This window comes from Scyliorhinus torazame, chromosome 3, assembly GCF_047496885.1.
Source record: "Scyliorhinus torazame isolate Kashiwa2021f chromosome 3, sScyTor2.1, whole genome shotgun sequence".
NCBI classification, from domain to species: domain Eukaryota; kingdom Metazoa; phylum Chordata; class Chondrichthyes; order Carcharhiniformes; family Scyliorhinidae; genus Scyliorhinus; species Scyliorhinus torazame.
The window spans coordinates 12,486,424-12,501,048 of NC_092709.1; the positions used below are offsets into that span (position 1 = coordinate 12,486,424).

The 14,625-nt window shown below is 47.0% G+C and overlaps 1 protein-coding gene across 6 annotated transcripts in view; it reads left to right on the forward strand.

Moving 5' to 3' along the window:
- The window catches only part of LOC140408299 (netrin receptor UNC5C-like), a 452,196-nt gene that overhangs the window by 288,208 nt on the left and 149,363 nt on the right, over window positions 1-14,625 (forward strand). For all 6 annotated transcript variants that reach the window (XM_072495295.1, XM_072495296.1, XM_072495297.1 and 3 more), the window contains exon 2: window positions 5,490-5,711. In XM_072495295.1, coding sequence (XP_072351396.1) covers window positions 5,490-5,711 — 222 coding nt within the window. The remainder of the gene's footprint in view (window positions 1-5,489; window positions 5,712-14,625) is intronic.

Consider the following 14,625-nt stretch of genomic DNA (forward strand, 5'->3'; position numbering starts at 1 on the left):
TAGCCACTTGTGAATTGTTGTGAAATCTGTCCCAAGGTGCTAGTCACTGGCAGGAGAAACAGAAATTAATTCTACAGTCTGGCAGTGAAAAATTAAATACCGATGCTGACATCTCCGAAAGAATTTCTACAGGTAGCGAGATAAAAGAAAAGAGATTCGCACAATTGCATTTTGGCTCCACTGAACTTGGTTCTGAGAGAGTGAATAAAACTTCCTTGGGTTAAGATTACAATGGGTTAGCGAGTCTGTTACCACAACAAGTAAAGCAATCTTGTGACTGCCTGCCTGGAGGTTGCACGTCCTCCCCGTGTGTGCGTGGGTTTCCTCCGGGTGCTCCGGTTTCCTCCCACAGTCCAAAGATGTGCAGGTTAGGTGGATTGGCCACGCTAAATTGCTCCTTAGTGTCCAAAGATGTGCAGGTTAGCTGGGGTTACAGCGATACGGTAGGGTGCTCAGTCAGAGGGTCAGTGCGGACTCGATGGGCCAAATGGCCTCTTTCTGCACGGCAGAAAAACCTCAGCATGTTAGTCTATGTGCGTGACACGACTTCACGGAGTCAGTTTCGCTCAGAGAGCTGATAGGGATATCCGCAACAAGCCGGCCTTCCAACCAGACAGGTTCGTCCAGGAGCCAAAGAGTCATTTGCAGCACAGAAGGAGGCCATTCAGCCCATCAAATGTATGTTGGGTTTCAAGGTAAATTTCCTGGGCTCCACAGTGAACAACTTAGGAGAAAAGTCATTGGGGCGTCTGAGACAAGGAACAACTTGTTTTCCAATTTTCTTTGTTCATTAGATTTGAAATGGTACGAGGCGGCACGGTGGCACAGTGGTTAGCACTGATGTCTCACAGCAACAGGGGCCCGGGTTCGATTCAGATCTTGGGTGACCGTGTGGAGTTTGCGCATTCTCCCCGTGTCTGCGTGGGTTTCCTCCAGCTTCCTCTCACAGTCCAAAGATGTGCAGGTTAGGTGGATTGGCCCTAAATCACCCCTAAGTGTCCAAAGGTTGGGTGAGGTTACGGGAATAGAGCAGGAGACTGGGCCTAGATAGGGTGCTCTTTCCAAGGGTCAGTGCAGGCTCTGCACTTAGGGAATCTATAATTCTATGATGGTGGGGAGTGGGAATAAAGGCCACGTGATTGGATGGGGCAGCGGGAGGCTGGAGGTCATGTGACGAAACCTCCAGGAATGGGTCCAAATGGAGCGGGGAGCCCTGATATGCATGAAATTGAAAACGGCTGCCAGTCACAACAGGGATAGGGTTATGGCACACTGTTGAGGCAAAGCAATGAGAGCTTCATCCTGGGAATGCTCAGTGATGCCTATATCAAAGAGTGGTCATAGTGCTGAAGGAGGCCATTCGGCCATTCGGGCCTGCACTGGCCCGCCAAATGAGCAATTCACTTAGTATCGTTCTCCCGCCTTCTCCCCGTAAGCCCGCACACTCTTACTTTCCAGATAACTGCCTCCTTCCCTTTTGAATTCTTCAATTGAACCTGCCCCTTCGGCACTGCATTACAGACCTCAGCCGCATACCACATAGAAAAAGATCTGCCTCGCATTGCTTTTACCAATTATTTTAACCACGTAAGTCTCACTGCGTCGATGGCAAGCGCCTGATAACAGCTGCCACCCCACCAGAGGGGGGGGGGGTGCATTCGAGGGTGGACGCTGGGAGAGGCAGCATTGAGAACCGTCACCATTTCCGATCAGAGCCGGCTTTATCGTTTTCACAGAGCCCAGGTGATCTCTCTGGGAACGCTGTATTGATTACCAGCTTAGCGAAGAGACGCCTGATTGGGATAACAGCCTCAAGCCCTGGGTCTGAAGCAATCCAATAGCCCTCAGTGCGTCTGCAAATCGGGCAATTTGGAGGCTATCGGATTGCTTAGTGCATAACACTGATTGCCTGAGTGACGGCGTGTTCCGTTACCTAGCAACCATGTCACTTTGGTAATAGCTGAAATTATACCGTTTCCTGCCTCTCGCCTCCCCGCCCTTAGCTTACAATCTGCTATTGATGTGTTAGCACTGAATGTTAAAGAAAAACAGAACAGTTTTAACTCTTCCAGCAATGTTAAGCCGCCGAACACAGTTGAAAACGTGAAGTGAATCTGACAGCTGTATGTGCGCCGACCCTATTTCGGTTCGCTGAAATTAGCTTTAAACCTGGCATTGCTGAATACCCCTGAACAAGGAGGTTAATGGGCCGTTAATTGGCCGTCTCTCCCTCCCTCCACCAACCTCGCCATTTTTTCCTTTAAAAAAACAGTTGAGATAGTTACATGGGCAGGGTGGGTATAGAGGGATATGGGCCAAATGCGGGCAAGTGGGACGGGCAGCACGGTAGCATTGTGGATAGCACAATTGTTTCACAGCTCCAGGGTCCCAGGTTCGATTCTGGCTTGGGTCACTGTCTGTGCGGAGTCTGCACATCCTCCCCGTGTCTGCGTGGGTTTCCTCCGGGTGCTCAGGTTTCCTCCCACAGTCCAAAGATGTGCAGGTTAGGTGGATTGGCCATGCTAAATTGCCCTCAGTGTCCACAATTGCCCTTACTGTTGGGTGGGGTTACTGGGTTATGGGATGGGTGGAGGTGTTGACCTTGGGTAGGGTGCTCTTTCCAAGAGCCGGTGCAGACTCAATGGGCCGAATGGCCTCCTTCTGCACTGTAAATTCTATGATTAAAAAAAATAAAAAAATTCTATGATAGAAACTGGGCGGCATGGACAAGCTGGGCCGAAGGGCCTGTTTCCATGCTGCAAACATCTATGACTCTGTGAGTTAGACAGGGAGAGGCAAAGGTTGATCTTTACATTTGCCTCCTCCAATCTGATTCCTCCACCTCATCCCCGCCTGGCCCTCCTGCTTTGACCTATCACACTTTGAAGGTAACTTGCCTCACTTTCTGTGTGTCAGTTTGAAATGTCAATCGGAATGGACAAAGGAACCGGAAGGATAATAATCGGATAGATACGCCTTACATTTGATCCATAAAACAATAATTTTGGCAGCCACGGACCAAAGGTACTCCACTCTGGGCGTGGTGGGGCAGGCTGGGGTAGCAGGAAAAGCATGGCAGATCAAAAGGAATCTCTGCCAATCAAGAAACCCATACTATTTCAATGGGATTTCTACAACTACTTTCAGACATGGCCAGCCTTGAGTGCATTTGACTCATTCTCACCTCTCTGGCTTCCATGGACTGTTTGTCCAGTGTCGGTACCTGAGCCTTTGTCAAGGTGCAGAAGGTGGTCGTTCATAAGTTGAACTCGATGGACACAGATTCCAAGGGCTCCGCTAACCTCCCCTGTCAACTCACTGGTGGAGGAGCTGAGAGATTCAAGTGATCCTCCCCTGTCCACATTGAAACCACGAGCCACCTGTATGAATGAATGAAAATTGCTTATTGTCACAAGTAGGCTTCAAATGAAGTTACTGTGAAAAGCCCCTAGTCGCCACATTCCGGCGCCTGTTCGGGGAGGCTGGTACGGGAATTGAACCGTGCTGCTGGCCTGCCTTGGTCTGCTTTAAAAGCCAGCTATTTAGCCCAGTGTGCTAAACCAGCCCCCTGCAATAACCAGCACGGAGCACACAGGACGGCTTAATTGTTTCCCCCGTGTGCTTCGAGGAGTATGAGCTCCCCCTGCTAACTACGGGGCTATTATCATGTGTATATAAGGTCGGCCAGATAGGAACCAACGGATAGAGAGGGAGGACCCGGTAAAGTCTGACCGGGCCCCTTGATATATATAGTACGTTGAGTAAATAAAAGTCTTCTTAATGTTACTCACCTGACTCCTTTTCGCCTTTATTGAACTGGCGACAAAGATAAGCTGGAACTGTTCGGGGAGGCTGGTACGGGAATTGAACCGTGCTGCTGGCCTGCCTTGGTCTGCTTTCAAAGCCAGCTCTTTAGCCCTGTGCTAAGCCAGCCCTGTTCAGCTACGCTGTGGGAGAATTCAGAATGTTCAATTCACCTAACAAGCATGTCTTTCGGGACTAATGGGAGGAAACCGGAGCGCCCGGAGGAAACTCACGCAGACACAGGGAGAGCATGCAGACTCCGCACAGACAGTGACCCAAGCAGGGAATCACACCAGGGACTCTGGTGCTGTGAAGCAACAGTGCTAACTACTGTGCAACCGTGCTGCCCCTGCCGTTGAGTTGTGGAATGAGTACGCTGAACGCTTGTGATACTTTTCTGGGCCAACAGCATAACCAGAGTGCCAGACTGTGATGCTGTTAACAGTCTGTGATGCGCGCACATTCGGCATACCTAGGAGCCACACGTTTCCAGCAACACTGGATATGGTAGCATTCGATGAGCTCATCGCGCGTGTGGGTACCCATTTTAAACCACCCTTCAACCAGCTCTCCCATTCCTCTCCCAATCACCCTCAAATTGCGTTGGGATATGTTCCTTGTTGCATTAAGGGCACTTTCCATATAGTGATGGCAGTTGAAGTTGCTGAGTGCGTTTGATGTTTCAAGGAGCGATATTCCTTTAGGCAATACCATTAGATGTGATCGCCCTCTGGCGGCTGGGAGTCTGATCCCATGTGGGGGTGCCATTTTTTTTATTGCTCATTGTATAGCGTGTTTTCTTGCTCATATTAAAACTCAATATTTTCACCTAAACACGGTGAACTTGTGATCCAATTTATGTGCAAATGTGAAGATACACACTACCTACCAGCAAGGGTGGAATGTTCTTGAAATATATTGCGTTATTTGCATGTTTAGCTTAAAGCAGGATTTGCAATGCGTGAACTGAGGGAGGATTAATGCTGGGATTAAGAAGCACCTGAATCCTACCTGAGGGTTCTGATTCACCACTTGTTGTTTGTTTGTACCGGTTGAGTTTATAAGCGATGTAAATATTGTACACAAACAGCGGTGCCTCGTGAGTTTCTGCCTTGTTTGATCTTTCTCTTCTATTAGCATTTTGATCAGAGGCAGCAGATCATTCTTTGTGCCACACATGGAATAGTTCCCCTCCAATCACGTGTCTGCAGAGAAGAGAAGGTTAAGGGGAGATTTAACTGAAGCGTTCAAAATCGTCAGGGGTGTTGATGGAGTAAATAGAGAGGAACTCTTCACACAGGCAAGAGGGTCGGCAGATCTGAGGTAACCAGCAAAAAAAAGAGGCGAAATATGGAGTTTTTAAAAAATTCAGCCACTTGTTGTGCCCTGGAAGACCTGAAAGAGTGGTGGAAATGGAATTTGATGGGGAAATTTGAAGAGGGAAAGCTGTGCAGGGCTATGGGGATAGGAAAGGGTAATGGAACAAATTGAATCACTTTGTCAAACAGCTGGTGCAGACATGATGAACTGAATGGCCTTGTTGTAAAGCCTGTGTTTGCATACATTTATTATTCTATTGAGATAAAATGATTCCACTTGATCATGGTAATAAGTGCTGCAGAATATAGTATGTCATGAGTGTGTTTCTCACCCCTTACTTTGCCTCTTTCTTTATTTCCCTGTAGAAGATGACATCTTTGGGGAACTTCCTGAATTCTTCCCCTCCGACCCTCCGGAGCCCCTGCCCCATTTCCTGATTGAGCCCAGGGATGCGTACATTGTGAAGAATAAGCCAGTGAACCTGTATTGCAAGGCTACCCCTGCCACTCAGATCTACTTCAAGTGCAACAGCGAGTGGGTTCATCAGAAGGAGCACACCACTGCAGAACATGTGGATGACACCTCTGGTGGGTCTTCACTGATGTATCATCAGCAGCCATTACCTCACAAGTCGGTGTTGCATTCATATATAGCTTTTCACAACCTCAGGATATCCCAAAGCACATTACAGCCAATAGAGTATATTTGAAATGTTGTTGTGTCGGAAACAGCAATCTGTCCATAGCAGGGTCCCGCAAACAGCCATGTAATAATGATCATATCATCTGTTTTTGTGATGTTAAATATTAGCGAACTCCGTGCTCTCTTTTGAAGTAATGCCATGTGATCTTTTACATCCACTGGAAATGCAGTAGCGAGGTGGTATTGTCGCTGGACTAATAATCCAGAAACCCAGGGACATTCTCTGCCTGGTTCAAATCCCACCATGGCAGATAGTGAAATTGCAATTCAATAAAAATCTGGAATTAAAGGTCTAAAGGGTCCATCAAACCATTGTCGATTGTCATGAAAATACATCTGGTTCACTAATGTCCTTTAGGGAAGGAAATCTGCCGTCCTTACCCGGTCTGGCCTACCTGTGACTCCAGACCCACAGCAATGTGGTCGACTCTTAATTGCCCTCAGGGATGGGCAATAAATGCTGGCCCAGCCAGCGTTGCCCACATCGCATAGATGAGTTTAGAAAAGAGAGGGCTTATTTTTAATGTTTCCATCTGAAAGACCACACCTCCGATAATGCAGCAGTCCCTCAGTATTGCACTGGGGAGTGACAGCCTAGATTTCGCACCCAGGCCCTGGGGTGGGACTTGAAACCACGACTTTCTAACTCGGAGGTACCTGATGTGTTATCTGAGTTGGTTTAACATTGACTGCAACTGGATGCAGTGAGACTAGAAACAGGCTTCTGACACAGGAGATGGTCCAACACTGTTTTATTGAACCTGCTGGTTGCTGTACATAATCTGCTGTGGGTTGACACTCTATTAATCTAAACTGATAAGCTCTGACTGGCTTGACCAGACTAGCTCTCTGTCACATGGAGACGGTGCTCACGGCCTTGTGCACTCTAACTATCTCTGTAGCTGTATCCTGTGAGAAGAGGGAGAGTCTTAATGCCTTGTATGTTTTATAGTGGTAGTGTCCTGTCTGGTGATTGGTTGTTCTGTGTCGTGTGTGTTCATTGGTTATCCTGTGTGTCAATCACTGCCTGTCTGCATCTCATTATATACATGAGTGGATATTATGACAGTACCCTCTGAGCTTCAGCCGGCATCGGTGACTTTCTGTTGGTGCCCCAAAGCAACACTGGGGTGGTGCTTCCTACTGAGCCACTCCATGGAGGAAACGTGGGGACTTTCTCTGCTTTTAAGCTATTGAACCCTTTCACCATTGGAAAGCCCTCGATCAGATCTCCCCTCTGTCATCTCTTTGTTAGAGGGAAGATCACAGCCTGTTCAATCATTGAACTTGGATTGAATGACCTAACCCTGTTGCTATATTTGTAACGTGCCTTCTGCGAGTTGCTGCATCCAACCCAACAGCCTGTCAGGTCCCGTTAATAGTTTACCTGGGTAAATAGCCAGCAGCAAGTTTTTTTTAATTTTCACTGATGTCACTGTGTTTCACTCTGATTCCTTCAGTGCTCCATTTCACCCTCCCCTCCTCCCCTGCTGTCTCCCTAACCCTCCGGTAACATATTACAGCTTGGCAGCTAATTGTCTCATATTTAATCAAAGGGTAGCTATATTCAGATGTAGATGTGTGAAAATAAAATAGTTGAATTATCACAGTTAATCTGTTTCTCTCTTTTAAAGAAATAATGAACAATCTGTTTGTATCAGGCACTTCAACATATGAGAGCACATCTGCTGTTTCCAAAATGTTTGATCACACTACCATCAAGTTGTATGTCAAAAGATTTGAAGTTATACTCTGGAAGAACTCAAACGTATATAAATCTGATCCCAGCCGTCACAAAACAAACAGTATTTCAGTTTTTGAAAGATGTGGGTATTGTTATTAGCCTTCAGAATCGTACCACTTGCTCCTCCAATTGTGACATCTTGAACATCCCCTATTTTCATCCCTCCGCTATTGGCAGTCGTTGATGCCCTCAGCTGCCTATGGGCATCAGGCTCTGGAATTCCACCGTAAACCTCTCCAATGATCCCTCCTCTTGCACGCCACTCTTTCAAACCCACATTTTCCTCTCTTTTGTTTGACAACATTCCTGTGAAGGGCTTTGGGACACATTGTTAAAGGTGCTATATAAATACAGGCTGTTATGCCACAATATATTGTATTGCTAGGTAGGCTGCCTCGGGACCATGGCAGTCACAGGGAGTGAGCATAACTGGAGGTGTGCCAAGCTTTGTGCGAGAAAGGATTCAGGTCTCAATTTCAGAAATATCACGTTTGTGGTGCTCGGACGCACAAAGGAGATCATTGAAGCATTCAAACCATGACTCTGTAAGTGCGAATTGCAAATGCATCATCATTGTCTTCAGTTTCCCTCCGCTATTGATGAGTGTCGTTTATAATAATAATCTTTATTGTCACAAGTAGGCTTACATTAACACTGCAATGAAGTTACTGTGAAAAGCCCCTAGTTGCCACATTCCGGCGCCTGTTCGGTTACACTCAGGGAGAATTCAGATTGTCCAATTCACCCAACAAGCACGTCTTTCGGGATTTGTGGGAGGAAACCGGAGCATCCGGAGGAAACCCATGCAGATACAGGGAGAACGTGCAGACTCCGCACAGACAGTGACCCAAGCCGGGGATCGAACCTGGGACCCTGGAGCTGTGAGGCAACAGCGCTAACCTCTGTGCTACCACGCCACCCTGTGTGGAATCATCTGTTGTGCATTCTAACATGGCGATAGGAGCCTGATTGCAGACCTGCCTGCTTTCCATACCGTGGACAAGGGTGAACTGCCTGTTTTCGTTGGGACTGCCTGGCCTCTCAGGTTGCCATCTGGCCTTATCTGCCGAGTTCTTTCCTGTACGTTTTTCTCCAGGTCTGTCGTGCACATGTCATATTTCTTGAGATTCGCCTTCAAGGAGTCCTTGAACTTTAATCCTGGCCCACTTTGCAGATGTTGTTCAAGTTTATGTGGCGACTTTATTTTCAGTCGGCAACTCCAGATATTTCTGCTCTTTGAAGCACTTCAAGTGGTGGGAACTCTGCCCTGCCACTTGATGCCCACGCTGTTCACAAAGCCTCTTGTGTGGGACCTGTCCAACTGCTTGAAATATGTGGAGTAGCGAATCCATATTTCACAGGCAGATATGAGGGTAGGTATTACCACAGGAAGTTTTGTTACAAATTTGATACCCATCTCCTCCAGTGAGAGCTGCCCTCACCTCTCACTCTTCAGCTTAATTTCTGGAAGATCGGTGGGTTTCACTTAAAATGGCAATGTCAATATTCCACCATGATAGCTTCCTGCCTCCGACACAGTTCCGAACTGGGGTCAGAAGCTGAAATATGTGTGGGTGAGCTGATTACAATGGAGATGGAATTCTCTTGACCGGCCCCACATTCTCAGTCTTTCACATCTGTTCCCGGTGGTTTGACAAGTCAAGACAAGCGGAGATGTGCATGATCTGCTGCATGTTCAGTGCCCTAGCTGATGCTCATTGTGTGATGCACACACAGCTATTTGAAGCCACAGGTGAGAGCTGGGTGTGTGTTGACCACTAGGTGTGCTTATCTATCCAACTATGAGATAGGATGCCATTGATTCCTACAGAGGGGACTACCTCTAACATATAATTAATTGTCTATAGGTGGTGGGCATTAACTGGGAATTCACTTATGTCCCAATAAATAGGAGCAGGTTGAAACTGTAGCTGTTGGGTGAGGAGGTGCACGCTCGCAATGTTTATCTCCGTAAATAAATGCTTCAAAAAGTGTGTAAAGATTGGCTCCATTTCTATCCTTCACCACCTGGCTTTCTGGAATAGAACAATAAAGTGAGGTAGGGGTCTTAAGCAGACAGCAAAAAAAGACTTTCATTCATATAACACCTTTCATGGTGTAGTGCCTCATTAAATGGACCCATAGGCCAGAGGCAGAGATACAAAATGATAGACCCAATTCTAAGAGTAGACTTGCCAAACAATAATTTTTCCTGTTGTATGCATTGATGTGATTGTTTGAAATTTCGCATTCTTGCATTTGTCCTGATGAGTGCAAGTCAAAACATTGTGACGGCATGTCTCCCTTTTCAGCAATAAGCAAGCTCCATGCGACCAAGTGACTGAGAACAAGACTGTTAGCCTCACCCCAGACTCGTTCTGGTGGGCACGTCTCTCATCTTGTCTGTCCTTCACAAGCAACCCAAAATAGCTTTTTGTCAATTAGTGGATGTCGACCGACATGCCTTGATGCGGGTGCTGGAGTGGCTCTGTGGGTTGCACTCCTATCGCTACACCAGAAGGCTCCAGGTTCAAGTCTCGCTCCAGGACCTGTTGGTCATGAGGGAAAACAGCTACTGGCGTAGGCAAGCTAGTGTGTCGGGTTTTCTGCTCGTGCCTGCCCCAAGACCAGAACTTCCCGCCTGAGATCAACGGACCTATAAATGATTTGTCAGATTGTCCATCGCACCCCCAACAATTCTTGCAGGGGGCCAGGATAATTTACCCCAGTGTGTATTGTTACTAGTACCAAGACTGGGTAACTGGAAAGTGCAAGTGTCAAGAAAGGCTTTAAAACTAAGCGGCCAATCCAAAAATGAAGGTTGGCATGAAGCAGCATTTTAGTGACCTCATAAGAAAATATGTTCTTGACATCATCTTTTAAAGGATTTATGTGATCTTTTCTGCTTTGGTCTGTGCCATTTTCAGCTTGAAAGTTTTAGTCAGGTTAATAACAAAGAGTTCCCATGTTTCTACCTTGAGAGGCACTTAATACAAATAAACATGAATAGCTTCACCACAGTATCGGCTGGTACCTGAAAAATGTTGGACTCGTATTGATAAACCGAGTCAAGGGGACATTACATGGGCCAATGACAGCATGCAATTTTACCCACTATTTCCTTCGGTCAAAGTAAAGATTGAAGTATTAATAGACAAGGTGGAAATGTGAATAGGTTATTATTCAATTCCAGCCTTCCGGTATAGGCCATTGATCATAGAATTTACAATACAGAAGGAGGCCGTTTGGCCCATCGAGTCTGCACACAGAAAGATCACCTGACTTAAACCCAGAAGTCCACTCTATCCCATAACCCAGTATCCCCACCTAACCTTTTGGACACTAAGGGTAATTTATCATCGCCAATCCATCTAACCTGCACATCTTTGGACTGTGGGAGTAAACCGGAGGACCCGGAGGAAACCCACACAAACACGGGGAGAACGTGCAGACTCAACACAGACAGTCACCCGAGGCTGGAATTGAACATTGGACCCTGGAGCTGCGAGACAGCAGTGCTAACCACTGTGCCACCGTGCGGCCTGTTGATTCCTTTGCAAATTTTCATGTTACTATTGTTATATAACGGGCACGATCTAACCGAATTGCAACACAATCCTGTGCCTAGCGCATTTAGCCGGGTGTTTCCCAGAGCTCGCAGTGCCAAGAAAACCACGCTATCGAACGGGACTTTGCTGCAATCTGGGGCCTCAGCAGGACACACCCCACCGTTTCCAGCACTGAGGAGCTCCGCTCGCTCACATGGGCAGGGCACCCCCAGGCCCGATCCCCAGCATGAGCACAATACCAAGCTGGCACCTTGGCACTGCCAGTCAGGAACTCTGGCAGTACCAGTCAGGCACCAGGTGGAATGGCCAGTGTGCCATGCTGGCAGTGCCAGGGCAGCACCAGCAGTGCCAGTGTGCCACGCTGCTGAGTGGGCAATCACCCGGGGGCCTCCAGTCCCCTGGGAGACACCCCAAAATGCCATTCCTCCTGGCCCTCATTTGTGGGCATCAGTACTGAACAACGCTTGCCTAAAGTCAGCAAGGCGAAGGGGTTAAATCCCAACATCCCGGGGAGATCAGGCGAGCTGCATATTGGAGTGAGACTAGCCACTTACTTTAGGGCAGCCTGGTAGCATAGTGGTTAGCACCGTGGCTTCACAGCACATGGGTCGCAGGTTCGATCCCCTGTTGGGTCACTGTCTGTACGGAGTCTCCACGTTCTCCCCGTGTCTGTGTGGGTTTCCTCCGGGTGCTCCGGTCTCCTCCCACAGTCCAAAGATTTGCAGGTTAGGTGGATTGGCCATGCTAAATTGCACTTATTGTCCAAAAAGGTTAGGAGGGGTTATTGGGTTGGAGGGATAGGGTGGAAGTGAGGGCTTAAGTGGGTCGGTGCAGACTGGATGGGCCGAATGGCCTCCTTCTGCACCGTATGTTCTATGCCTTTAATATGCAGATTTGGCAAATACTGATCCCGCCCACAATGGGCGGGATCCAGGGCACGAGATCCAGTTGGATCTCGCGAGGTGTGGCGAGCTGGGTAATTCCTGGAAGAGGCCTCTCCCGCATCTCCTGGCCACACCCCCGTTCAGGCAGAACCTGGCCGGTAGATTGCACCCACCATCTTATCAGGTGCATTGGATCTTCAGTTTGATTGGGTAACTGTCCCAAGCCAAGGCAGGAATCAAGGTTGGCACTCCAGTGCAGTAGCGAGGGAGCACTGCAATGTCAGAACCGTTGCCTTTAAGCTCAGATGTTAAACCGAGTCACCACCTGCCCACTCCGGTTGACGGGAAAAATCCCAAGGATCCCACGGAAGAAGAGCAGAGTGTTATCCCTGGTGCCGTAACCAATAATTATCCCTCAGTCAACACCACACAAGTTAGATTATCTCACCATTCTAATATTGCTGTTTATGGAAACTTACTGTGCACAAATTGACTTCTACATTTCCTATATTGCAACATCCACTACACCTCAAAGTACTCTGAGACATCTGCTGTCCTGAAAAGCGCTATATAAATGCAAATCAGTTTTTTTCATCAGCAACAAGGGGAAATACACCTACTCCATCAGAACACTCCCTGGCTTCCTCCATGGGTTACCCAACTCTTGATTGATCGTCTTCCTGAAGCTTTCACCATCATGACTTGCTGTCTCTGACTGATTCCGCTCTCAAGTTTCTGCCACTGGTCGCCCATTCTCATGGTGCCCATCCATCCCGCAGCCAATCGGAAAGCAAGCAGACTCTTCACGTCTCAATTTGATGCTCCTTCCCCCATCTCCAGTACATCGGTGATCAAAGAAGAAAATTAAAATCAAAACCACACCATTCTAACACCCCTCCTGGATTTCACTCGCGGAGGAATCCCAGAGATTAACCTTCAAAATCTGGAGAGCCCAGAGCAATCCTGGAGGGGTGGCAACCCTACTTCTGCCCAAAAATAGATACTCCCAAATTCTTACCCATTGCACCGTGGACAGAGCTCTTTGGATGGCTGTGAAGTGTCCTGTTGAAGATCGAGTGCAATGTGCATGGCCCATAAAGGTTGAGCTTTGCTTTTCATGATCTCCCTCAAATTAAGCTTTAACCACCAGAGCCATGTGTTCACTGGACAGTGTCCAGCACCAGACGCAGATTTAATGATATGTAACAAATAGCGTGGAGCAATTACAAACCTGCAATCTAATTGAAGGGGGTTCAGATAACAGCTCAAACCACCAGAGCAAAGCTTCAGCAATTTATAGCTGCCATTTGAAGCCCAAGATTAAATTACTCCCTCCAAGTTATTCATTGATGCAAGCTCATCTCATGATATATTCTGTTAGCTTTATTGGGTGGTTCGTTGCAATCCTTTGATCCAGTTTCTTGTGCCAGAAGTTTCATTTGGGACTGGGTGATGCTGCCTGTCCACTCACACTGAGGTGTTGAAGATTGCAGTGTCAAGCTCAGTCAGAAATAATGGCCCAGACCTTACTGGACACCTCACAGCCCATCCCAGTGTTGAAATGTTCTCCCTCACCAATGGGCTCAAAGATTCCCGTTGCCTCAATTTACTGGGAATGTGAGTTGACAGCAGTGCAGCATGAGCTATGGGTCATGTGAGATCTCAGGGAGCAACTGGACCAGCCAACAGTCTGTTTAATCAATGAGATTTTAAGGCTCGGGAAAGAAACAGAGGAACAAGGGAGATGAACATTGAGATAATTAGAGTCAAATCAGATACAGAAAGATGAACAAAGAGAGGCAGAGAAAGATTGGAAGAAGGGAGAGGAAAAAGATAGAAAGAAAAAGTAGGGTTAAAAAAACTTAATGTTTGAAAACTCTAGAAACAATTTACTACTTATAGGAATGAGTTGCCGCAGTTTCAATTGTTCCCTTTCTGGGCTGGAGCAGTTGGGTGAAAGTATAGGAACACAAGTCATTTCATTAAAAGTGTACTTATGCTGCTAATTTTTGGCCCTTGTTATGGGCCAGGGTTTAGAGAACCCCAAACTGTATCACGGAGTTCACCTGACCCACAACTTTTAATAGATTGTAGTATGGGGAGCACACGGCCCACTCTACAGGTGTGGGACAGCAGAAATGGAAAGGTATTTTTTAAAGCAAAACAATGTTTATTCTTTGAACTCAAGTTAACCTTTTTAAAACCAACAGTGAACATGTTAGCAACCATTAATTCAAATACAACCCCCAAAGAGTACAACACTAAGTAATGCTTACGCTGTCCTTTTAACATCCAGATGACTTACAAAAAACCTTTAACAGAAGCCCATCAGGTTAAAGTCACTGCTGAAAACATTTATAATTCTGAATTCACCAAATGATCAAGAGTCTTTTCATGGCAGAGAGAACAGCAGTACAGCTGCTTTGTCTGACTTCAGCTCCAACACTGAAAACGTAACTAAAACACACCCTGCAGCAAACAGCCTAAAATGAAAGTAAAAAGCTGACAGACAGCCCAGCTCCACCCACTCTCTGACATCACTGCAGTAATAAACACCCATTTCTTAAGGTACTCTCACTACAGATACTTATATACACACCCA